Source organism: Monocercomonoides exilis, assembly GCF_001643675.1.
Source record: "Monocercomonoides exilis strain PA203 chromosome Unknown scaffold34-1095894, whole genome shotgun sequence".
Lineage (NCBI taxonomy): Eukaryota > Preaxostyla > Oxymonadida > Polymastigidae > Monocercomonoides > Monocercomonoides exilis.
The window spans coordinates 1,069,230-1,092,500 of NW_027150579.1; the positions used below are offsets into that span (position 1 = coordinate 1,069,230).

Genomic DNA, 23,271 nt, shown 5'->3' on the forward strand with positions numbered 1-23,271 from the left:
TGATAGAAGCAACTGGAATGTCAATTTGTTTATATTTCTCGACTGTTATACAGCTGACGATGAATATGCGAATGATCATCTTGGCATCAAAGCAATGTATTGCTGACTATCAAAGATGTCCTGCAAGAGGACACACAATACGACGAGACTTCAGAAAAATGTGGAGTTCATTTAGCTGATATTATTTCATGAGCTGACTTGTCGGTGAATTTATGTGCAAAAGAAGGCAAAGTCGAAGAAAGTTGGGGGGATGGCACACAAAATAGAAGAAAACATCTCACATGTGCATTTGATGAAATCAACATTGCTTGTCGGGCATTTATTCTCTTCTTTCATAGAATTTTCTGTTAAATATGCCTTTTCAAATAAATAAGTTTCCCTCATTGTTTCATCTTCTGCGACTTTTTGAAGGCATGTGGCCTTGCGAAATCTCTCGAAAACAATCCCTGCAACTGTTTTTTCAAAGAAATCTTTTCCAATCTTGTACTTTCTTCTTCCTGTAATTCTTTCAATCTCAAAACAAATAATGCAGAGGCAACCTTCATGGATTGTGTGCCCGATGATCGGTTATTCTTGATTTGACATTGAATCACTTCCGTTGACATATAATTTCAGCTGATATTCTACGATAGAATAAATATTCGTTTTGTGCTTTACAAAAGAAAATAAAAGATGAGGCATGGCGCTGCATTTGACAGGAGTTGAATGAATTTGAATAAACATTATTTTTGCTGTTCGTTGAAGAAGACGTAGAGGAAGAAGTCTATTTGTATGAAATGAAATCAATTCGTTCAAATTACATTTATTCATCATCAAAATTGTGAATGAAAAATGAAGACTTGTTCAGTGATTGATTGATTAACTGAGACAATAAAAAGCGAAACAAACATTTTACGGTTCAATATCGTGGCTCTTCTGATTGAGCTGTATTAATACATCAGAGGGTTGATGCCCCGATCCAACTTTAAGTTAAATGAGCAGCAAAGAAGAAGGCGAAGAAGGCGAAGAAGATGAGATGATAATGAATTATGAATTGAATCCAAAGCTTTTTTATATAGAAGTTGAATTAAACTTGTGTGATGTCGATGAGATATTATTTGTTATTCAATAAGTTGATTTGAGATAGAGCGAATAATCGCAATCACAACATTTGTGGCAAGCTGGCTGAAATTAATTGATAAAGACTGAAATAGGAACATCAGCGACTGACTCTGAGTTGATATCCCGTCTTTGCTTAAGAAATAGAAGATTACACTGTTCTGTTGGAGCTGATTTTTCAAACATAATGAATATCTTTCAAGGATATTGGCAAAAAAGAATTCGAAGAAGTCGCTGAAGAAGCAGAGGAAGATGAAGAAGGCGAAGATGATGAAGGTGTGAAGGTGAAGAAAAAGAATTAGAAAAAGTATTTATTTTTGGGCTTTGAGCTATTTTCGGAATAAAATCGCTTTGTTTGTCAAGAGAAGAGCGAAGAAGGAACGTGCTTGGGAAAAGAGAACCCAATGAAGAAATTATTTGGAAGCTGGGTGTCGTTGCGGCTTCATATAGAGAAGGAAGAACGACGCTGGAAGAAGAAGAAGTCGAAGTTGGAGTAGTTGCAGATGAAGGAGAAGGAGAAGGAGAAGGAGAAGGAGAAGGAGAAGAAGAAGGAGAAGAAAAAAGAGGAGGAGAAGAAGGTCAGGAAATGCATCAGAAGGAAAGGATGGATGTGCTTCTCCTTTCAAATCGTGTAGCGTTTATGTATGACTTCTTTCTCTGCCTGCACAACTGTCTGAATGTATTCCATTCCTCTCTCAAAAACTGCCTTTGCTAGCGTATGCACAACTATATGTATTTTTGAAGACATATTTTTTGCTGTCCTGCTCTTTTCTGATCTCTCTCCTAATCGCAGCAACGGTTGGCCACATGAAAACAGGATGAAAATATTTCCTCTTGCATTATTCACTTACACTTTCACTGCTCAATGATGTGAAGGATTCTGTATCATCTGAGGAATAAGAAGAATTACAAGACGTTGGATATGAAGATGAAATATCCGATTAATTGTGAAGTGCACAATAAAAATGTGTTGTATCAGAGGAAGATGAAGATAACATTAATAATTCCTCTTCGCTTTCACTTTCTCTCTCCTTCCTCTTTCTCTCCCCCTTCTTCATCTTATCTCCATCTTTATTTCCATCACTTCCCTTCTCTCTGCACGCACGCCTTCTCCAAAACCCCTCTTCCATCAGCGCTTCTGTCTCTTCGCTCTGTACAACCCACTCTTCACACAGCTCCCTGCTTTTCACATTATACCTCGGTGAAACCACTGCTGCCACCCTGTTCAAAAATGTCATTCAAACAGACAATACAATACGATCACATTTGTACTCCGCTCCTCCTCTTCTGCAATTGCTCCATTTCCAGTGCTCTTCCGTTCTTTGCTGTTACAACATCTCTTCTTCTCGTTCTTCTTTGGAATCTTCATTTCAATCAGCCATTCTATTGCCTCATTTTCATCTCTCTTCCATCTTCTTTATCATCATCTCCACAATATGCTCTTTTCAGTAGTGGAAGCGCAATCGACAGAATTCCCCTGAACTTCATCAGCATCTCATAGAGCGAGTTGACACACGTCACCGCCACGAAATACGCTGCCAGCGCCAACAGAACACATGGCAGCACATCATTCGGTAACTACATCACATTCACAAAAAAATAGAGCAGGCAATATTATGTACTTCACAGCCTCCAGATGCTCTGCTGCCACATGCGCTCAAAAGATCGTGGTGCAATGTAATTGACCAGATGCTGCAGGGTGCAGCGCCTCTCCACACACGCGCTCCATCAGCGACCCCGAAGCAAACGAAGGTATCATTATACCTGCGGGAACAGCCTGCGAAATTGACATCTGCTGGGATGCATGTTTCACAACCAGGCACGCACACATACTCCGCTCCCAAGTCTCACATACCTGCAGCAATACCTCAGTCTGCACATATGCCTGTAGCAGTGCCTTAAACAGTATCGTGTCGTCTGTCCCAATGTCTATCCCTGTCGAGAACACAAATGAAGAAGTCGAAAAAGAGGCAGAATGGTGCGAAAATGTTTCTATTCGTCGGGTTCTGATTGAGAATAAAAAAAAGAGGAAACGCATTATTTCACAAAAATATCAAAAGAAAATAATTAAAAAAATATTGAAAATATAATAATTCATGCCTTTGAATTCTTCAATCCCAGTGTTTTAGATCAAACAAATTTATTATAATCGACTCAATTTTCTTTCTTCTCTTCCTCTTCTTCTACGGTAGCATCGCAATTATCAAATCCAAAGACCACCTCCCTGATTAACTTCCTTCCTTCATTCTTTTCCATCCCTCCCTCTCTCTCATTCACCCTTCTCACTCTTCTCACTCTTCTCGATAAGCTCCAACAATTCTTTGCCTGTTAAAACACTTGCAAAATGAAGAGGAAACTGCTGCATCGATGAAAGCTGTTAGAATACAAAGTGGAAGAACATTCAGTCAATGAGCGGAAAAATGAGAGAAGGAAGAGAGAAGGAAGGATAATGGAAGAGTGATAATTGATGAGAAGCATTTTGCATGTGCTCTGATTGCATGCACCTGCCGCAAATGAAAAGAGTTGAGAATTCTCATTCGCAAGTCAGTGCAGCTCGAGATTACTCCTGAAGAGATGGCTATATAACAGAGAAGATGCAGATATTCAGAAAGAAGAAGAGGAGGTGAAATTGCAAGAGAAGATGCGTTTGATAGTCAAATGAATTTTTCACAAACAGAAATACCAAATTGTCAACGTCAAGCTTGCTGTTTGATAACATTCCAAATTCTTTCAGAGCAGAATTCAGATGCAGCTGGACAGAAAATTGTTTGATATCCGAAAAGTATTCAATAATTGAATGTCTCGTTGTTGGCGTTTCTCCACTCTTTTGAAGCAATAGCGGAATCAGAAATAGAATTTCGTCGCTTTCCATGTCTGTCTGGCCAGTCCGAGCAACAGGAAAATCTAACAAATAAAACCAATATATTGGGGTTTTCCTTTTTTTCGTTGAATTCTTGTTTTTTTTTTTTTTTTTTTTTTTTTTTTTTTTTTTTTTTTTTTTTTTTTTTTTTTTTTTTTGGTGATTAATATCCTTCCCCTTGGTTGGCAAGCCACTTTCCTTGTCAAAAAAATACCACAAACTGCTCCCCCTGCCTAGCATTCCAAAATACTATATTATTTTGTGCAGATTTTGTCCTTCACAGAATTCCATCCATAAATCTTCATTCAACAAAATATCAGTTGAATTTGTTTTCATCTCTTGCTCCAAATAAAAAAATCATATATCTTGCGTAACTTCATTTATTTCCAAATTGCTATACAATAATCTGCTCCGTTTTCATCGTGTTGCTCTCCAAAGCGGAGATTGGCCATTTCAACAATAAGCAGGATTTCTGGACTCTGGAGAGGATACAGATAGAAATATCTTCACAACATATAGAACAATATAAATTACATACATTATGTCTTTTTGCGTCTAAATAAAATTGTTGTATTCCCGTTGGTCTTCCAATTACAAAAATTATGATTTAGAATTTCAAAATTGTTACAACTCCACCATTTCTTGTTACCTCCATAGGAAATAATATTCCTAGTTCTATAGTAAATGTTCATCCACAGAATTCTCATTTTGTTAGCCTATGTCCCTTTTGAAACATCCAATTGGATCAATACTTCCATAATAACAAACCAAAATAAGATTAATAATTATTTCTTTTTGTAATTCTTTGTCAAAATGCCAAAACAAAAAAGGAAGGTGCGAACAGGTATATTTTCTTGAATATTTTGAGTATTGATTTTGCACCAATTTACTTCTATCCAAACATATTTGAATTCAATGTGAATATCATAGTGGTGTTGTTTTCTTGTTCAATTTTTTTTTAAAAATGCAGGCAACTGGTGCCACAAAAAAGTTCAATAGTCTGCATTCATTTTTGCATTTTAATTCTTGTCTATTGAATTTCTTTCTTTGAAGAATTATATTCAAAACTGGAGCATTGCAGCGAGGATGAGCAGAAACAGAAAATCTTTGAAATGAATGAAAAGATGGAGTTAATGGGCAAAGAAGAATTCAAATCTGTTTTCACAAAAGAACTATTCGATAAAATGCACAAGATGATTGAAGAAAAGGAAATTTCAATTGAAAATGCAATTTTGTTGCTAAAGCGCATTGGATATTTAAAAATTATCAAAGGAATCCCAGATTTTCGATTTAACTGTTTTTTACTCAACGAAAGAATTGAAAGGATGATTTTGGAAGAAGAAAAGAAAAAAGAAGAAAAGAATGAGAAACTTTTGATTGATCTTTGCGAATACTATTTATTGAGCAAAGAGTGTTCTTTCCCAGAAAATATAATAAGCATTTGAACGCGTTGCCTTCTGAAAGCTGCATTGAACAAGGAGGAAAACGAGGAATCGCAAAAAGAAGTGGAAATGGCTTTCATAGCTTTAAGTCACATTAGCCAATATTGCGTATGTTCACTTCTTTTTCATTTTTGAAGTTATTTATTTGTTTTTCTTGTATTTTTATAAGGAAATTGAACAAAAACTGTACTTGAAGGAAATCAAAGAAATCATCAAATATCACCAGGAACATCACAATCTGACTCAACTCGCCTATCAGTGTGCTTGGCAGTTTTTGATAAAAAGATTTAACAATGACAAAAGCTTGGAAGAAGTGATTACAAATGAACTTTATTTTGCAAGAGAAGCAGCAAAAGAACAGAAAGAGCTAGTAAAGAGTGTGGATTTTAAGAGGAAAGAAGATGAAAGAGGAAAAGAAACAAAAGAAGAGCTTGCTTTATCAAGATGGATCGATGTAATTGTAAATTTCTTGTCATGGTTCAAATTGAGAAATGAAGAACTTGCTGGGCTCATCAGCAGCATTGTTCAGGTGTTTCGAGAATCAAGAGATAATTACCCAGATACAAGCAATGAATGCATAATTTCTTTAAGACATGCAGCAAGAAATAGAAATGTGAAAATTGATACTTTTGCAAGGGAAGGAGTCATCATTTTGTTTTCAGAAGAAATGAAACAAGCATCTTTGAATGATGAAATTATGTGGAATTGCTTGCTTTTCTTTTTGAATATTACGGAAAAATTGAAAAAAGAGGAAGATGATGAATTGGAAGAAGAAGAAAGAAAAGAATCAAAAAAGAAAGTGCTTGAAAAGATGGAAGAAGAAGGATACGAAGAAATTATTCTAAGCTTTTATGAAAGATTTGATTTTCTTCGCAAAAAATATTATTGTGACGATTTATCATTGAATATTTCAGATTATTTTGCATTCGTTTGAAACAAAAGAGCTTTTTCTATTTCTGACTTTTCTGAAATTGCATTTGTTCAGCCAGAAGAAGAAACGAAACAGAAGAAGAAGAATTAGAGAGGAAGAATTTGATAACAATCCGAAAAGAGTTTTTTTCAGCGATACGGGCAACACCAATTCATTCTTCATCTATCTCGTTCAACAACTTCTTCAACAACAATTATTCCTTCTCCTTCTCCTTCTTCATCCTCCTCTTCCTCTTCCTCTTCCTCTTCCTCTTCTTCTTCTTCTTCTTCCTTCTTCTTCTTCTTCTTCTTCTTCCTTCTTCTTCTTCTTCTTCTTCTTCCATTTTCTTCTTCTCCTTCTTCTTCTTCTTCTTCTTCTTCTTCTTCTTCTTCTTCTTCTTCTTCTCCCGTCATCATTTCCCCTTCTCCTTCTCTCTCCTTCTCTCCTTCTTTCACCAGCCGCATAATTAATTCCGCACTTCGGTCAAACGGCCCACCGCCTCTTCCTCCATCGATGCTTCATCTGCTCGAAATGCTGACACCAAAATCTGAAGAGAAAGACAAACACGAAGAAGAAATTGAGATTTTGAATTCTTCTTCTTCTTCTGCTGCTACTTCTTTCTTCTTCTGTGTCATCTCCTCCTCCCATGTCTTTTCCTTCTTCTTCTGCTTCTTCGAATTATTATTCTTCTAGCTCCTCAAGAACAACCTGTACAATCACTGCAGGCCACAGAACGACAACCTCCACCCTCAGCCCCTCCGCCTCCAGAGCCTTCTCCACAATCTCCCCCACTTCGCACACTGTAACCCCTCGCCCCATCACTTCGTCGTCCAGCGTCACTCACACGCCTCGACTGCAGCTATCTCCGATGGTATCAGCGACGGGTCAAACAGATCGTAGATCGACGGGAACGCATTCACATCCGCCTCCGCAACGATCCACTTGCTCCCCGACTTCTTTCTCACTGATGCTGCAAGTGAACGAAAGCAGCGCAACTAGCGGAACCGAAAGCATCTCCAAAAGCGCCACATCATACGCACACACAACATCCCCATTCAACACTACCCTCCGCGTCACGCCATATCCCTCGCAGCGTCTACAGCGACAGTGGTATGTGCCGCGCATACACCCCTGTCGCATCTGGCACCACAATCCGCAGCCGCCTCTCGATGTGGTCCATCGCTCCTTCCGATGTGTATGACGCCTCCAGCGCTGACGCATCCGAAGGGTCAATCGCAGGCGCTGATGACGAAGATGAAGATGAAGATGGCTTTTCATCTCCTGCTGCTTTCTTCTCTTCGCTTTTCCGCTTTTGGAATGGTCAAGAAGGCAAATAATACAAAAAGTGCTGAGAGAAGAAAGGACTGCTGCACTTCGAAGGAAACAAGAAGCTTTTTCAGATAGCCCACCTTGTCTGCCGGCAGCTCCACCGTCCACACAAACACAGCATCCACATTCCAATCACAAATGTTAACCAGCTGCAAAAGCTCTCCATTCCCCAGAGATGTCTAAAAGATGGAACAAAAAAAATTTTTTTGCTTGGAGATAAATATGAGTGAAGAAAAAAAAGAAGTTGATAATAATGAGATGAAAAAGAAGAAGATAAAGATGAAGAAGAAGAAGATAAAGAAGGAGAAGGAGAAGGAGAAGAGAAAAAACAAGCTGTTGAAGAAGAAGAAGAAGAGGAAGAAGAGGAAGAGGAAGAGAAGGATATGAAAGAAAGAGAAGAATAAAGAAGAGGAAGAAGAGAAAGAGAAGAAACAGAAGAAATCTTTTTATTTCTGTTTGCACTGAGCGGCGGTTGAAACAGGAATACACGCAAAAGAGAAGAAGACCCCTTCAGCTCCGAAAATCGTATTGCAGAGATGCTTTTGAACAACATTCTCAAAAATATCTTTCGGTCTGGTTCTCTGAAGCTGTCATCCCATTCTCTGTCTTCGTCTCCCTCACCCAACATCCCCTTCATCCCTCCATCCAAATCATCTCCATCCAAATCCTGCAGCCCATCCAACCCGCCAAACTTACCCTTCTTCGACGACATCCACCCTTCATGTCCTCTTTCTCCTTCATTTGGATCTTGCATCCCCAAAGGAGGCAGACGAACTGCGCTGCCTTGCTTGTTCATTGCTCCAGTTGGAATAAGCCCTTGAATTCCCGGAATCTACTGTGATTGCATAGACCACTGTTGCACTATTCCCTGTTGAGAATACAATGGAACTGAAACGGAGCCAGAACCAGAAGAAGAGCCAGAAGACGGATTCAACAAGGGAGGAAGAGACACATTCACTCCGCTCACTTCATCTGCATCAGTCATCCTCCTTCCTCCAGCACTGCTGCTTCGCGACCCTCTCAGCGGTCCCAAGTTCCCTTTGTTCTCTCTTGGTGTTCCTTTCATGGCAGACATCGTTGGAATGAGTTTGAACATCCCAAACGCTTCTCTCTCCTTCTCCTTCTGCAAAATCCTGATCTTCTGCTCCTCTTTTGCCTGCGCTGCTATCTCCAGTGCCTGCTTCGTGGTTTCATTGAGTGGAATGCCACTGGCCAATGTTCGTGACTGCAGTGTTGACGCAGCAGCTGCTGAAAGCGGATTAACAGGCTGCCTCGCCAGCGCCAACAGAAACTGGTTCTCTTCGTTTCTCGCTTTTTCCAGTACAAAGCGGAACTGCTCAAGTCGTGTGGCTATTTGAATGCCCTGCGACTTCGTGATGCGCTCAATGACACTTACTCTCGGTGGCTGTTTGCTGGTGCTTGGTTGATGCGGGGCAATTGCCAGTGAGAAGGAAGAGGAAGACTGAGAAGGCACAGGATACGAAGAAGAAGGAAGGCCTTTGATTTTTCCCAGTTGAGAGTGCTGCGTGGATAGTGAGGAGATAATGGAATGATCATGAATGCTGCCTGAGTTAAAGTTGGATGCAACAACAACAGAAGAAGAAGGAGAAGAAACATTCACAGAAGATGAACGACGAGCTAAATGGAAACGATGATACGAAAAGATCTGATTAACTTCTGAACTTGCACCAACACCATTAATGGAAGAAGAAGACGATGAAGAATTCTGATTTGCAATTGAAGAGTTTGATATCGAAGAAGTGAAGATCGCTTTTCTAATGTTGCACTGAAGTGAAGTATCCACAACCTGAGCAGCTATCGGTGCATGCAGCTCCACAACACACACACATCTCTCTCCTTCTGCAATCTCTCCTCTGATCGGCCGAATCGTCACAACCTGTGACTTGATAAGCGGATGGCTGTCTTCCTTGTCAAACAGGATGCCTCTCTTCTTTCCTTTCTCATACGCCCTCTTTTGCAGTGCAGGGTGCCTCCTCACACGCGGACACACCAGACACACCAGCCTCAGCTCGATGCTCCCACCCGCCACGCTCCCAAAGCCAACTCGCTCATGTGACAATAAGCACAGCTGGCCAGGAAGCGGAGAAAGAGGAGGGAATTGTTGTCTTTTTCTCATCCACAAGTGGCTCTGCTCCTTCCTTCGCGATGAAACCGTCTCCTGCCAGCAGCGCTTGCAGCACAGTTTCCATGTGAGTTATTCCTTCTGTTCCATCACTTCCTCCTGCTCCTGCTCCTTGTGCTCCTCCTTGTGCTCCACCAACACCCATCCCTATTCCATTGTTGGACGATGGTGAATGATTCGTTCCATTCACATTCCCATCTCCTCCCCCTGCTCCTCCTCCAACATTCGCGTTCATTACACTCATCGAGCTGTATCTGCTTCCCAGCTTGATCGGAATCCTCACCAAATATCCTCTTTGCATCAGTGGACGGAAGCGCCAGTATATCGTCTGCTTTCCATACGCTGGCACAATCCCCCTTGTGACAGGGCACTCAAACAGAGGGAAATCCGATGCTGAAGCATTCAGCCGCTCCATGTCAGTCAGGTCGAGTCTGTAGTCGATGCTCGCCCCGCCTTCGTTCAGCAGTACAATCGACTGCATCGGCTCATCCACCTCTCTGATGGGTACCTACACCAGAAAGCATATTTCCGTAGCTTCTTCTCCTTGCCCGCTTTCGAGCACAACATGCGCATCAGTTGGACTCAGCGTCTGGCACGCTATCTCCAAAACGACTTGCTTCCCGCCGCCCAGCAGCTGCCAGATGAACGATGCCTGGTGCATTCCCTCGCTGTGGTGGTTGCACGAAAATCTCACTACACATTCTTCTCCTGTCTCAAGATGGCCCTCACGCGGCTCAATCGAAATGGCACTCATTCCAACTCCGTTAGCCTCCTGGTTTTCCACCACTTCCGTCTCCTCCATTGTTATCATCATTTCTTCCTCCTTCTCCTCCACTTGCACCTCCGCCTCTATTATCACCCAAACCCATCCCTCCCATCTGATGCATCATCCCCTTCCTCAGATCTCTTTCCTCCACCCAATACTCCACTCTCACATTAAAATTTGAAAAATTGTATTCGTCAATCAATTGGATATTTTCACATTGCTCTGTACACGCACAAATACCTCTATGTCTTTGCTTCCCAGCGGAGCAGCACCCAAATAGAATGGCAGGTGTAGCAGATTCCGCAGCAAGCGCATGTCAGCATCTGTGTAGAGCAGTCAATTGAAGCGGTTGAATGTCTCGTAGGCAAATGCAGACTCGTGGGTTTACTCGATGTTCAAATGGTTCAAAAAAGGATCTTTCCACAGAATTTCCTTTTCTGTGTTGTGGCGGGACACATCCGCGACACCCGTGGAGGGATGGGCTTCAATCAAAATATGAGCAAACTATTTAATAAGTGTGTTAATTGCTATTCGTTGGACAAAAATACAATCTGATACAGAAATGTTGCCTTGCTGAAATTATGTTGCAATGTGGTTGAGTGTTTTCAGCAGGCTTGGCTAGTGAATGCACAGAAGATAAAGGAAGCTGCAATTTCAATTTCTGTTTATTCGAATGAAAGTTAAAGAGGAAGAAAGAGAAGCAGATTACTCCGATATATTACCACAATGTTGCAAGAAGTTCTTTCTGTAGAAAGTGGCAAACAGAAAAGTCGATGAGAATACTAAATACGAAAGAGAAATAACCAAATTCTTCTATTTTTTGAGCTGATAGAAACAATCTCTTTTTTAATTTTCTCGCCAAATGAGCAGATTTATCAGATTTTTGATGCCTTTTTGCTCAACTCCTTCGGATTCTTCGCTTCGAACAAAATAAAATACAAGTCCTTCTCTTTCTTCGGTGACTTCTTCATTCTTTCTCCAACCAGTTTAGAGAAATCGAAGAGCTTTGGTCCTCAATTTTCGAGCAACTCTTCAAAATTAACGCAGCTTCCATCATCTTCAAATTAAATGTCTCTCTTTTCTGAACTTCAGCCACCTTTCAGCCATTGATACTGCTTCATTCATGGAATGATCTTCCCATGTTCAAAGAATACATTCCTGATTGTTGTCTTTCATATAGGATATTTGTTCTTCTGATGTTTTATCATCTTCTTGGAATGCGTTCTTCTGACAAATGAGGAATAAAGTGAAAGATAACTTTGGAAACTGACAATGAATTGAGGAAGATTTCGAGTTTTGAACGTTAATGTGTGGAAAAGGCAACTCACAAAACATGGATTGATGATTCTATTAAAAAGCTCAAAAAGAGGAAAACAATTTCGCAGAAAAATCAGTTTTAAAATTCAATTTCTTCGTTTTGTTCATCTTTCTCTTCAAAGCGTGCTTTTGCAACTTCTCCTCTTTCTTTGTAAACACAATTTTTTCTCTTTCACAAAAAATAAGCTTGCTGAATCAGTTTTATGGCCGAGCGATCAACGGATGTTTTACGATCTGTCACAGATGAGAATTAAATCATGAAAATACATGGAGTGAGAAGCAAAAGGAATTCTTTTTGAATGTTAACATTCAACACACGATTTGAGAAGAGCCATCAAGTTAGGTATCAACGAGGCTTCAAAGTGAAGTTATTTAACCGCTTTTTGTAATATCTATTCCAGCAATCTTCTATCTTTTCATCATTTTCCTGTTATTTTGATGGGATCTACAGCCTCAGACACAGCGCATAATTTCAACCGAAAAGGCAACTGACTCTTTTGTTGCTCTCATCTTCTTGTTCATTTGCAGCTCAGGTGCTGTACATCTCAAACACTCTTTTTTGAAATCATCTTCATCCTTAAATGCAGATAAAGGCAAGGAGTCCTCATAATCATCGTCATTATCACTTGCAGATGTCACAACAGTTGATGATGAGATGGATGATGAATCAGAGTCATCTGATAAAAGATCTGAGTGCATCGCAATGCAGATGACCATATGCTCAGAGAACAGCACAATGTGTGGGCTCAGAGTGGAAAGAGAAGACAATCCATTTTCCATTTCGTCAAATGAGTGGATCACAAGATTAACCACCCAGAACAGAATTTGGGCAACTGTGTGCTCCCTCTCCTGAAAAGTGACTATTGCCATTTCTTTCTTCTCATTCCTTCCGTGGAGCAGCATGAACAGAGAATCCCTCAGATCCACAATCAGCTTCTCATGAGGAGATGAACAGGCCATTGCAGCCAACAAGTAAGACATAGATGAAATTGTTGGACGCAGACTCTCAGATCGTACAAATGTTAATTCTGTTTTTGCTGTTGAAGTTGATGAGGTGGATGGTAATCTCTTCCTTGCCTCTTCTTTCTCATCAACCTTATCCAACACTCAAAATTATAATTTGAAAAAGAATGTTAATCATAATTAATTCTCAACCTATCATCTATCTTTTTTCATTTCTTCCGATTTCTTGACTGATTTTTCCGAGAAAAAAATAGATTTTACGATATCAGTTAATATTGCGAGATGGAAATGAATGGAAAAAATATTATTTCATCTGAGTCAATCAACTTGTGCATGTGGACATAATGATGAAAAAGAAAATCGATTTATTTGATGATTCTGAGAAAATAAAAAGACAAAAAGTGAAATGATTCACACATTTGGAAAGAAGATATCAAAGCAATGAGAAGGCAACAGAAGATATTCAAAAAAGAATGTTTTTTTTTTTGAAGCATGTCCAAATATCCATGGAAAAAAGAAAATCAATTCAAAAAAGAAAAGAAAGAACATTCCTATATCAAACATTTCATCTCGTAAATGACAAATGTTTTTGTTCAGATGCGCAATGAAATGTTGATTTGTTGAAGTTTAGAGAACGAATTTCATTTCCAAAGAGACACTCTTTAACAATTATGATGAATTATCGACCTTCATCCATTCTGGAGGCTCTGTCTGAACTTCACTTACCCATATCATTGCCATTGTACTTCCATATTTATTACTAATAGTAATTCCATGTCTCATCCATTCAGGAGGTTCTGTCTTGACATATTGAATCCAGAACATGGCCATTGTTTCACCATATTTATCAGCAAGTGTTATATCATGTCTCATCCATTCTGGTGGTTCTGTTTCGACATTTTCAATCCAGTACATAGCCATTGTTTTACCATATTCATCAGCAAGAGTATTTCCGTGTTTCATCCACTCTGCTGGTTCTGTCTTCACGTTTGCAATCCATATCATGGCCATTGTTCTTCCTCTGCTATCAGCAAGAGTAATTCCATGTCTCATCCATTCTGGTGGTTCTGTATCAACATATTCAATCCAGTACATGGCCATTGTTTTTTTATCTTTATCAACAAGAGTAATATCGTGTCTCATCCATTCTGGTGGTTCTGTGTTGACATATGTAATCCAGTACATGGCCATTGTTCGTTCCCAAATACCTCCTTTTATTGTAATATCGTGTCTCATCCACTGAGGAGGTTCTATTTTGACATTTTCAATCCATAGCATGGCCATTGTTCCCCTTTCTCCTTCTCCAAGAGTAATATCGTGCCTCATCCACACTGGTGGTTCTGTTTTGACATTTTCAATCCAGAACATGGCCATCGTCCTTCCCCTGTTATCAGCAACTGTTTTGTCATGTCTCGTACATTCAGGCGGTTCCGTTTTTTTCTCCACAATCCACTTCATTGCATCCGTTCTACCATATTTGTCTCCATTCGTTTTATCATAATGCATCCATTTGGGTGGTTCTGTTTCGACATTTTCAATCCAGTACATGGTCATTGATTTACCATCCTTATCAGCAAGTGAAACATTGTGTCTCATCCATTGTGGTGGTTCTGTCTTCACATATTCAATCCAATACATGGCCATTGTCTTTTCTTTCTCATCAGTAAGTGTGATATCATGTCTCATCCACTCCGGAGGTTCTGTTCTCACATTTTCAATCCAGAGCATGGCCATTGTTCCCTTTTCTCCTTTTCCAAGTGTGATTCCATGTCTCATCCATTCCGGAGGTTCCGTCTTCACATATTCAATCCAGTACACAGCCATTGTTCTTCCTTCCTTATCAGCAAGAGTAATTCCGTGCCTCATCCATTCCGGAGGTTCCGTGCTGACTTTCCATATCCATAACATGGCCATTGTCTCACCATTCTTATCTGCAAGTGTAATTCCGTGTCTCATCCATTCTGGTGGTTCTGTCTCCACAGTTGCAATCCAATACATAGCCATTGTTCCGCATCTTCCTTTTCCAAGAGTAATATCATGCCTCATCCATTCTGCAGGTTCTGTTTTCACAAATAGAATCCATAGCACGGCCATTGTCATTCCAAGAGAATCTTTAAGTGTAATATTGTGTCTCATCCATTCTGGTGGTTCTGTCTCAACATATCGAATCCAGTACATGGCCATTGTCCATCCGTAATTATCGGCAAGAGTGATATCGTGTCTCATCCATTCTGGTGGCTCTGTCTTCACGTTTGCAATCCAATACATGGCCATTGTTTTTTTATCTTTATCAACAAGAGTAATATCGTGTCTCATCCATTCTGGTGGTTCTGTGTTGACATATGTAATCCAGTACATGGCCATTGTTCGTTCCCAAATACCTCCTTTTATTGTAATATCGTGTCTCATCCACTGAGGAGGTTCTATTTTGACATTTTCAATCCATAGCATGGCCATTGTTCCCCTTTCTCCTTCTCCAAGAGTAATATCGTGCCTCATCCACACTGGTGGTTCTGTTTTGACATTTTCAATCCAGAACATGGCCATTGTTCTTCCATATTTATCAGTAAGAGTGATATCGTGTCTCATCCATTCTGCAGGTTCTGTCTTCGCATATTTAATACATATCATGGCCATTGTGTTTCCGTTGTTATTAGCAAGTGTAATGCCATGTCTCATCCATTGTGGTGGTTCTGTTTGAACAAATTGAATCCAATTCATGGCCATTGTCCATCCGTTATTATCGGCAAGTGTAATACCATGTCTCATCCATTTCGGTGGTTCTGTCTTCGCATATTTAATCCATATCATGGCCATTGTTCTTCCCTTGTTATCAACAAGAGTACCATCGTGTCTAGGTTAGGTTAGTATGACCGTGGTCAATTCAAAATTGTGAAAAATGGGAAGAACATGAAAAACTGACAAAAATCAGACTTTTTTGAAATATATGAATTTTTATGAAAAACATCATAAAAACGATTTTTTTGAACTTTTCAAGTGAAAATACGTTAACTATGAAACATTATGGGTCCATTTTTGACACTGGAAAGAGATTAAAATGGGGCTTAAATGCTTAATATCTCAGCGCTCAAAAGGATATTCGATTTCTATTTATATGAGTTGGATTGGCAGTTGATGGTATATGTGTTTGCTGCCATATCTCACAAAAACACTTTTCCTTCAGAAAAATATTTAATAATGAGCTGTTATTTTTGACTGCGAATCCTTTGAACAGGTGTAATTGTCGCTTTGTTAAACAGAAAGAAGCAATTGAAATGAAATTCTTTTAGTGTTATTGAATGGAGAAGTCTTTCGCACATTGAATACTGAAATATGAAAGTTATTCTGAAAGTTGTTAACTTGGCACACAATTTTTATTGAATGCGAATGAAACAAGAAGAATTATTGGAAAAAAATAACTTTATCATTAATTATCTCTGTTAATAGGAATATTTGGAGGATAATATTATCAAAAAACAATAACAAATATGTGTCACTTCAAAAATATTTTTTTTGAAAAAATTGAAAAAATTTTAAAGTTGATGAGATTTTCACCGAATAACCAAGAAAATTTGATTGAATTTGAAAATAAAAAAATCTTTTCATGAATGAGATATGTTTTTGAAATTAAAAATCTGGAAAAAATAGAAAATATAAATTTGCTTCTTTGTGTCAAACGATTTTAAAAATTTCAAGGGAATTGAATGGAAAAGTGGAGTTTGACAAAAAATTGATCAAGAAAACATAATAAAATAACAATAATTATTTGCATTTTGCAATAATATTGATAGAAATGCATCAACAAACAAATGTAATTTATTTAAACAAGAAATGAAAAACATTTTGATAGTCATTTTCTAAATATATATCGTTGTTTATTTCCATTTTCAAAATTTTTATTTATTTCACACTGGAAAATCGAAATGAATAAAAAGATAGACTGAGCAGTTCAAGATTAATAACTTATATTCCATTTTGTATCTGTCATTATTCATTTTCACAAAAATTCCTTTATATTGTTAAAAATTTTCACTTTCTTTCTTTGAAATCATAAAAAAATTGTTTAATTCTCAATCATTATAATAAAGAGTTTTATTGACAATCAAAAAATATAGAAATGAATATTGATTGAAGAAAATAGACTTTCAGATGTTGATTTAATTGATAACAAAAAGGGATCTTTCATTATTAATAACAGTTATTTATATTCAATCAAAATTTAAATATTTTCAAAATAACAATCACAACAAAACCTTTTTAATATCGAAACGCTTCTATCTTAACGCATTTATTAATTTGGATCATCTCTTCCGTCTTCAATATCTAGACGAAAGGAATAAATTAACAAAACGATATGAATTGATAACAATAAAGAAATGAAAAAAGTCTGGTGTAAGAAAAACAGACATTGAAAGAAGTAATCTAAAAAAGAACACACTTTTTACGTGATTTTCATTATTGAAGTCTATTCGTTTCAACATAACCCATCAAGTGAAGGGTTCTTGAAGAATGTTTAAACACTGAGAAATATCAAAAAAGTTGAACAAAATAAATCAAATGGATTGTGATAATGAAATACAAAATATAATTCTAACTATAAGTTTTGTTGGAACGACCAAAAAGTGTTCATTTTGAAAGAAATAGATATGAAAGAAAAAGCTGAAGATCACACCCATTTTCACTTTAATTAGAAATAATTATAAATAAAGAAATCAATTTTCAAAAAATTGTGAATAAAAGACCTAATTACGATAAGAAGGTTTGTGTTTTTATTGATTATCGATTAACTATTCATTATTTGTTTGCTTTCAACAACTAATATATCGAAACATAATCGTGTGGTTGCGTTTTTATCATGTTGATTTAGCGATGATTCGAAGAATGAGAAAAGTGAATAGCAGAAGGTTTTTCATTCTTATGCAATTAAGAATAAAGATTATTTTCATATATCTTTTTTTTTCAAAGCACTCAATCGACTTTCGCAAGAAGTTTGATCATTATTTATTTCATGGTTGCCAATAAATATTTGTTTTATTTTATTCATTACAGCTCATCTCAGCAACAAAATTTCGAAGATCAAATCTTTTTCAAGAATTGAAGAGGAAAGAAAAGCCAACAGAGGAGAACTAAGTCCATCAAAACCAGGATTTTTCTCATTACCAGCTTTATCTCCTCTGGTTTCTATCAGTTCACCTCATTCTCCACAGCTGTCTTCAGTCTCTACTCCATCTTCTCCATTCCTGGTGAGTCCTCCTCTTTCTCCTTTAAGAATAAGTTCAACTGAACAATTCAGAACTTTCGATGATATTTTATCAACTCCATCTTTGACTGAAAATGAGAGCAGAATGATTGATGATCAAGAAAGAACAGATTCAAGAATAAGAAATCTGAATGATAGCGATATTGAATCAATTTCTTCATGGCTGATGAATTTAGCAAATGATGAAACAATCCCCCAGATAAGTTTCAATTCCACGATACTTGAACAATATCCGCTTCAAGCTTCACTGGAATCAGTGAGACAATATGCGCATCGCAGTATTTACCCAAGACCTTTGTATTTTGTCAGAAAAGAAAACTTGGATGAATTGTGCAAGATCAGGAGGCAGAAAGACAATAACTGCGATAAAGATATTTCAAGTGAATCAGAGCATAAAAATTTTGATGAAAAACGTATTTCCAATCTTTGTAACGAACGCAACGATAGTGAAACTTTATTAACTAATGATGAAACATCAAATTCAAATGAAAAGAATAAAGATTTTGAATTATCAGAAAAAGATTTATCCCATATTGAAAATCAGGAACAGCATTTGTGTGAAGGAGGAGCTTATTATTATCCAACACAGAATTATCCTTCTGCATGTGTAAGTGCATCCATTCAATATCCAGTTTGTACTTCCCAAACATCATCATTGGTTTCAGAAATGGATATTGAAAGAAGTGTTGATATGCAAGAATTTAATCGTGATTTATCAATAAATTCAAATTATCTGTCACACACCAAGCAATTTACCGAGCAATCTTTTTTGAATGATAAACAAAATTAGGTTAGGTTAGGTTAGGTTAGGTTAGGGTTAGGTTAGGTTAGGTTAGGTTAGGGTTAGGGGACCAACTGTGCATGATGGAAGTGCTGAAGGTTAGCACATGTAAACCTATATACATTATGTGTGCTTTTAGTATTAAAATTTTGGATTTTCAAGTCACTAACCTCAAAAATTCAACTTTTGTAGGAGGTCCTAGGAAAAGTGTATTTTTCTGTGTTTTGATACTAAAGTCGTTAGAAAATTTTTGAAAAGGAAAGATGCCTATTAATTATTTGTAATCATTAAAGTATTATTGAGAATTTTATGTGGGATTTGGATAGAACTAACCATGAATTTTTGCTTTTTTTAATCAAATCAATGAATGAGTGAAAATGTGTGTGTTTTCTGAGTCATTTGTGATGTTGCAACCAAACAATTTCGATTTTATCATTCATTTGTTATGATGGAATGTATGTGTGTTTGTTGGAGTGAACATTGAATCACCATTCCCTTTAAATATCATTCAATCTGACTTTGAAGTTTTAGTGAAAATGACTGATATTATTTGACGTGAGAAGTTAGTTGAAACCCAAGAAATGTTGAATGATGATGTTCATGAAAGAAATTTATTGACTTTGAACGATAACACAACCCAACTTTCTTGAAGAAATGCAAATTTTGAATGAATTTGTGTGTTTTGTTTCATTGAGAACCATTGAATTTCTATCAGTTTATTGAACATTTGTTATGTTGGCTGAAATCATAAAAATATTGAATTCACACTATTGGAGTCACCTTTTCGAATAACCAACGAATATTCCTTGCATCTTTTTAAAGTTTTGAGAATAGTTATCATACTCATTGGAAAAGTCATTTGGGTGAAACCTAAGAATATAACTATTTTGAATATCATTAGGATTAAAATTTTAATAATTGAGTGAATTTTGTCATCCGAACCTTTGAAAATTTCTGAATATAAATGTGAACAGAGATGTTTTCATTTTTGACAAATTATTTAAATATTTGAATTGTTTTTTGAAGAAAAAGCAACCCAAGAAAATTTTGATTTTGTTAGAAAAAGAGAATTTTATTAATCTGGATTATTTATATTAATCTGAAAATTTATGAAAAATATCAATGTGTTATTGAAAAACATTCAATAAACCTCAATAAAATCGAATAATATCAAGAGTGAAAAATATCAAATATATTGGTCAATCGATGAAAGATAAACATCAATTTCATCTGACCTTTGATATTTCTTTCAAAATAATAAAAGTTAAAAAATAAAAATGAAAAGAAATAAAAAGGTAATTAACTGGGTATAACTTGGCAAAGCCAAATAAAAATAAAATATTTCTGAAAACAATGACTATATAGAAAAAATCAAAAACCAATAAAAATTCAAATCAAAAGGTAATAAAAAGTTTATTTTTCATCATCATAATTTATTTCAATTTTTCTTTCTTTTGTATTTCTTTTTTTCATTTCTTTTTTCAAACTAATTTTTTCCTCAATTTCTACAGTTTCTTCATCATCAGAATCTTCAGAATCATCATCTTCATCAGAGTCATTATCATCTTTCAAAATCGTCTTTCTTCTCTTCATCTTTTTCTTTGTCATGTTATCATCCTTCCAATTTTCGATAACCCCCAAATTTCTTAGTCGATCTCTGCAATCACGAGGCAACCTCCCAGGCAACTCAGCAGCCATCTCAACTAACCTTTTCTTTTCAAAGTTCATCTCAAGCAATTTTGTATCTTCTTCATCAGTCCAAGGTATTCTCTTTCTATGACCCTTATCATCAACCTCCCTGTGCAAAGAGTGCTCGTAGGGGCAAGGTTTCTTTCTGTTGTATTTCTTCATTTCTTTCGATCCATCCATCTCATCTTCAACAAACCTAAGTAATTCATTTACAATATCCTCAACATTTTCACCCTTTTCATAGACTCTTTCATTGACATGGCGAATTCCAACATCAACACGAGCATTTGCTACTGTTGAATAGCGAGTATGTGGATTGTTATAGTTTTTATGTTTTGCATAAATCTCACTTGCTTCCTTTTCCAACTCCTCTTCACTCACAACATATCGAGTCAAAGCATTCTTCCAAGCTCTTTGTTTATATTTCCTTCTCTTCTCTTTCGTTTTTCCCTCTGAAGTTGAAGTCACTCTCTCTACGTTGATCCTATCTTTGAAGGCTTTGCGAACCAACTGAATTGCCGTTCTCTCACAGATGTTATGCTCGATTTCATTGTTGAAGTTGATGTTGTGAAATGTCTCAGGGTTGACAAGAGACATGTCGATGACTTCATTCTCAATTTTCGTTTTGATGATGCGAGAGGAAACAATAGAGGCAGTGATGGCAGGTTTTGCATATCTGTTCTGAACCTTCGAATTTGGAACCCAGCCAGCAATGGCAGCAGTGTACATATATGCCGAATCCCTTGCATGAGCATCAACACCAGAAGCCAAAATCGCAGAACACATAAATCCACTTCTGAATGAATGGAAGGAGAAGAGATCGTGTGGGTACCCAGCAGCTTGAGCACGACGACGAAGACGTTGTGACATAGCATCCCGTGTTAAATTCCACAACTTTCGTTTTTCATCTCATCAGATAAAACCCAAGAATTGCGCTCATGAAGATCCAAGTTGAACTCATTAATGAGATGTTGATTGATCCAGTACAACACATTCAGATTGTCCCTCTCATCCAAAGTGCCTTCCACTGATACTGTATGATTCCAATTCTGGTTGCCTTTTGTAACTCTGAATGTAATTTTGAGTATCTGAGTTTCACCAGACTCAGAGGTTATCAATGCTCCAATATCACCAATCAATACATTTGAAACAGTTACAGCCCTTGCACCAGTGTTGATTGCCACTAACCATAAAGATGCTTCCATTGCCTTCGTTGGTGACTGATCATTTGTTTTGTCGATAATCCTTTCCACATCAGATAAAATGCAAGGTTCCTTTCCTTTTCCGTCCTTCTTGGTATTCCTGTCGTTCTTTCCTTCTCTGAGAACCTGAGCGATTGACTGTTCAGCTTCATTGGATATGGGAATACCAGTTCTTATTATCTGTATTCTTTTGAGTGAGCAAGCGAAGACATTTTCAATTGAAGATCGAACATACAGACGAGATCGAAACAAGAACCGTAGAAAAGAAGAAGCATTTGTTTTATCGAGAGGATACATTGGAATATTCCTCTTTTCGCAAAAAGTTGCATAAACTTGTTCCACATAGTCAGTCTTCCTCAAAGTGTTTTCTGCATATCCAGGTCCTGCCACATCGAATTGTTGGAGTTCCTCTTCAGTCATTGCCCTGATCAAATTCACAGCCCGGGATCGACTTGGGCTTGACTCAGATTGTTTTTCCTTGAGTGAGTTTTCGAATTCCAAGTCACTCAGTGGGACAGTCAGTGTATCGGATTGAGATGATGACATTGAAGATATTGATTTGAGAAGAGGTGGGTGATTGTCCATTAGAAATGAATCCTCCTCTAACCTTTCATTTTCAGATCTTTCTCTGTTCAGTTGAGTGAATGTTGGAATTTTGAAGGCAAGCTCAACAGATGAATCAGATGAATCAGTAAAATCAGAAGAATCGGATGAGAGAGTTTCGAGAGAGAACCTTTGATTTTCAGATACCTTCTCATCTTCTTCTTCAATTTCAGACTCATCCACCACAACAACCTCTCTCAGTTTCTCCTCTTTCTTCTTTTTAAATAACCCAGAAATTCTTCCTTTCACTTCTCTCTTTCCTTTCTTTCTGTCCTTTTCATTCATTCCACCTCTCCCCTTCCTTTCTTTCTTCTTATCCTTATCCACAATTTCCATCTCCTTCCTCTCTTCCACTCCCTCAAAATTCTTTTCCTCTTCCTCAGAGATCCGTTTCCACAAGCTCTTCTTCGGAGGTGAGAACCAAAGATTTTCCACTTTTGTCGAAGATGAAGATGATGATGATGGCGATGATGGCGAAGATGAAGATTCACTTAAGACAGTCGAAGTCGAAGTAGAAGAAGCAGAAGCAGAAGAAGAAGAAGAAGAAGAAGAAGAAGAAGAAGAAGGACACCAAGAAGAAGAAACTGAAGCAGAAGGAGGGAGACCTGTTTCGGATAATTCCGGCATAGTCTTGTTCTCCTCTGAAAAAACACAGGAAAATCAACCCAAAAAAATCAAAAATTTAGCAGAGTTTTCCCAAGGAGGTAACAAATCAACAGAAAAAAGAACCGAAAAAAACAAAAATTTGAGCATAGTCATCCCAAGAAGAGAATAAAAATGAAAAAAAACAACCAAAAAATATCAAAAATTCAGCATAGTCATTCCAAAGAGTGAAAAAATCAATAAAAAAACAGACAAAAAATGAGAAAAATCCGGCATAGTATTGTTTGAAAATAGAAAGAATATGA

General features: G+C 37.3%; 7 protein-coding genes across 7 annotated transcripts; all 7 read right to left on the bottom strand.

The window, feature by feature from the left end:
• Positions 1-2,481: 2,481 nt before the first annotated feature.
• MONOS_9426 (uncharacterized protein) lies at positions 2,482-4,198 on the bottom strand (the record flags this gene model as incomplete). The annotated part of the gene is made up of 5 exons (XM_067879927.1): positions 2,482-2,676; positions 2,819-3,104; positions 3,199-3,207; positions 3,774-4,002; positions 4,180-4,198. The coding sequence occupies 5 exons, from the start codon at positions 4,196-4,198 to the stop codon at positions 2,482-2,484; spliced, it is 738 nt and encodes a 245-aa protein (XP_067724275.1).
• Positions 4,199-7,406: 3,208 nt separating this feature from the next.
• On the bottom strand, positions 7,407-10,263 carry MONOS_9424 (uncharacterized protein; the record flags this gene model as incomplete). Its single annotated transcript, XM_067879926.1, has 4 exons — positions 7,407-7,619; positions 8,127-8,455; positions 8,546-9,728; positions 9,781-10,263. The coding sequence occupies 4 exons, from the start codon at positions 10,261-10,263 to the stop codon at positions 7,407-7,409; spliced, it is 2,208 nt and encodes a 735-aa protein (XP_067724276.1).
• Positions 10,264-10,290: 27 nt separating this feature from the next.
• MONOS_9423 (uncharacterized protein) lies at positions 10,291-10,584 on the bottom strand (the record flags this gene model as incomplete). The annotated part of the gene is made up of 1 exon (XM_067879925.1): positions 10,291-10,584. The coding sequence occupies one exon, from the start codon at positions 10,582-10,584 to the stop codon at positions 10,291-10,293; it is 294 nt and encodes a 97-aa protein (XP_067724277.1).
• Positions 10,585-12,318: 1,734 nt separating this feature from the next.
• MONOS_9422 (uncharacterized protein) lies at positions 12,319-12,846 on the bottom strand (the record flags this gene model as incomplete). Its single annotated transcript, XM_067879924.1, has 1 exon — positions 12,319-12,846. The coding sequence occupies one exon, from the start codon at positions 12,844-12,846 to the stop codon at positions 12,319-12,321; it is 528 nt and encodes a 175-aa protein (XP_067724278.1).
• A 651-nt stretch (positions 12,847-13,497) lies between these two features.
• On the bottom strand, positions 13,498-15,645 carry MONOS_9421 (uncharacterized protein; the record flags this gene model as incomplete). The annotated part of the gene is made up of 1 exon (XM_067879923.1): positions 13,498-15,645. One exon carries the CDS (start codon positions 15,643-15,645, stop codon positions 13,498-13,500), a length of 2,148 nt encoding a protein of 715 aa, XP_067724279.1.
• Positions 15,646-20,282: 4,637 nt separating this feature from the next.
• MONOS_17869 (uncharacterized protein) lies at positions 20,283-21,344 on the bottom strand (the record flags this gene model as incomplete). The annotated part of the gene is made up of 1 exon (XM_067870831.1): positions 20,283-21,344. One exon carries the CDS (start codon positions 21,342-21,344, stop codon positions 20,283-20,285), a length of 1,062 nt encoding a protein of 353 aa, XP_067724280.1.
• Positions 21,345-21,439: 95 nt separating this feature from the next.
• On the bottom strand, positions 21,440-22,345 carry MONOS_17870 (uncharacterized protein; the record flags this gene model as incomplete). The annotated part of the gene is made up of 1 exon (XM_067870833.1): positions 21,440-22,345. One exon carries the CDS (start codon positions 22,343-22,345, stop codon positions 21,440-21,442), a length of 906 nt encoding a protein of 301 aa, XP_067724281.1.
• Positions 22,346-23,271: the final 926 nt, after the last annotated feature.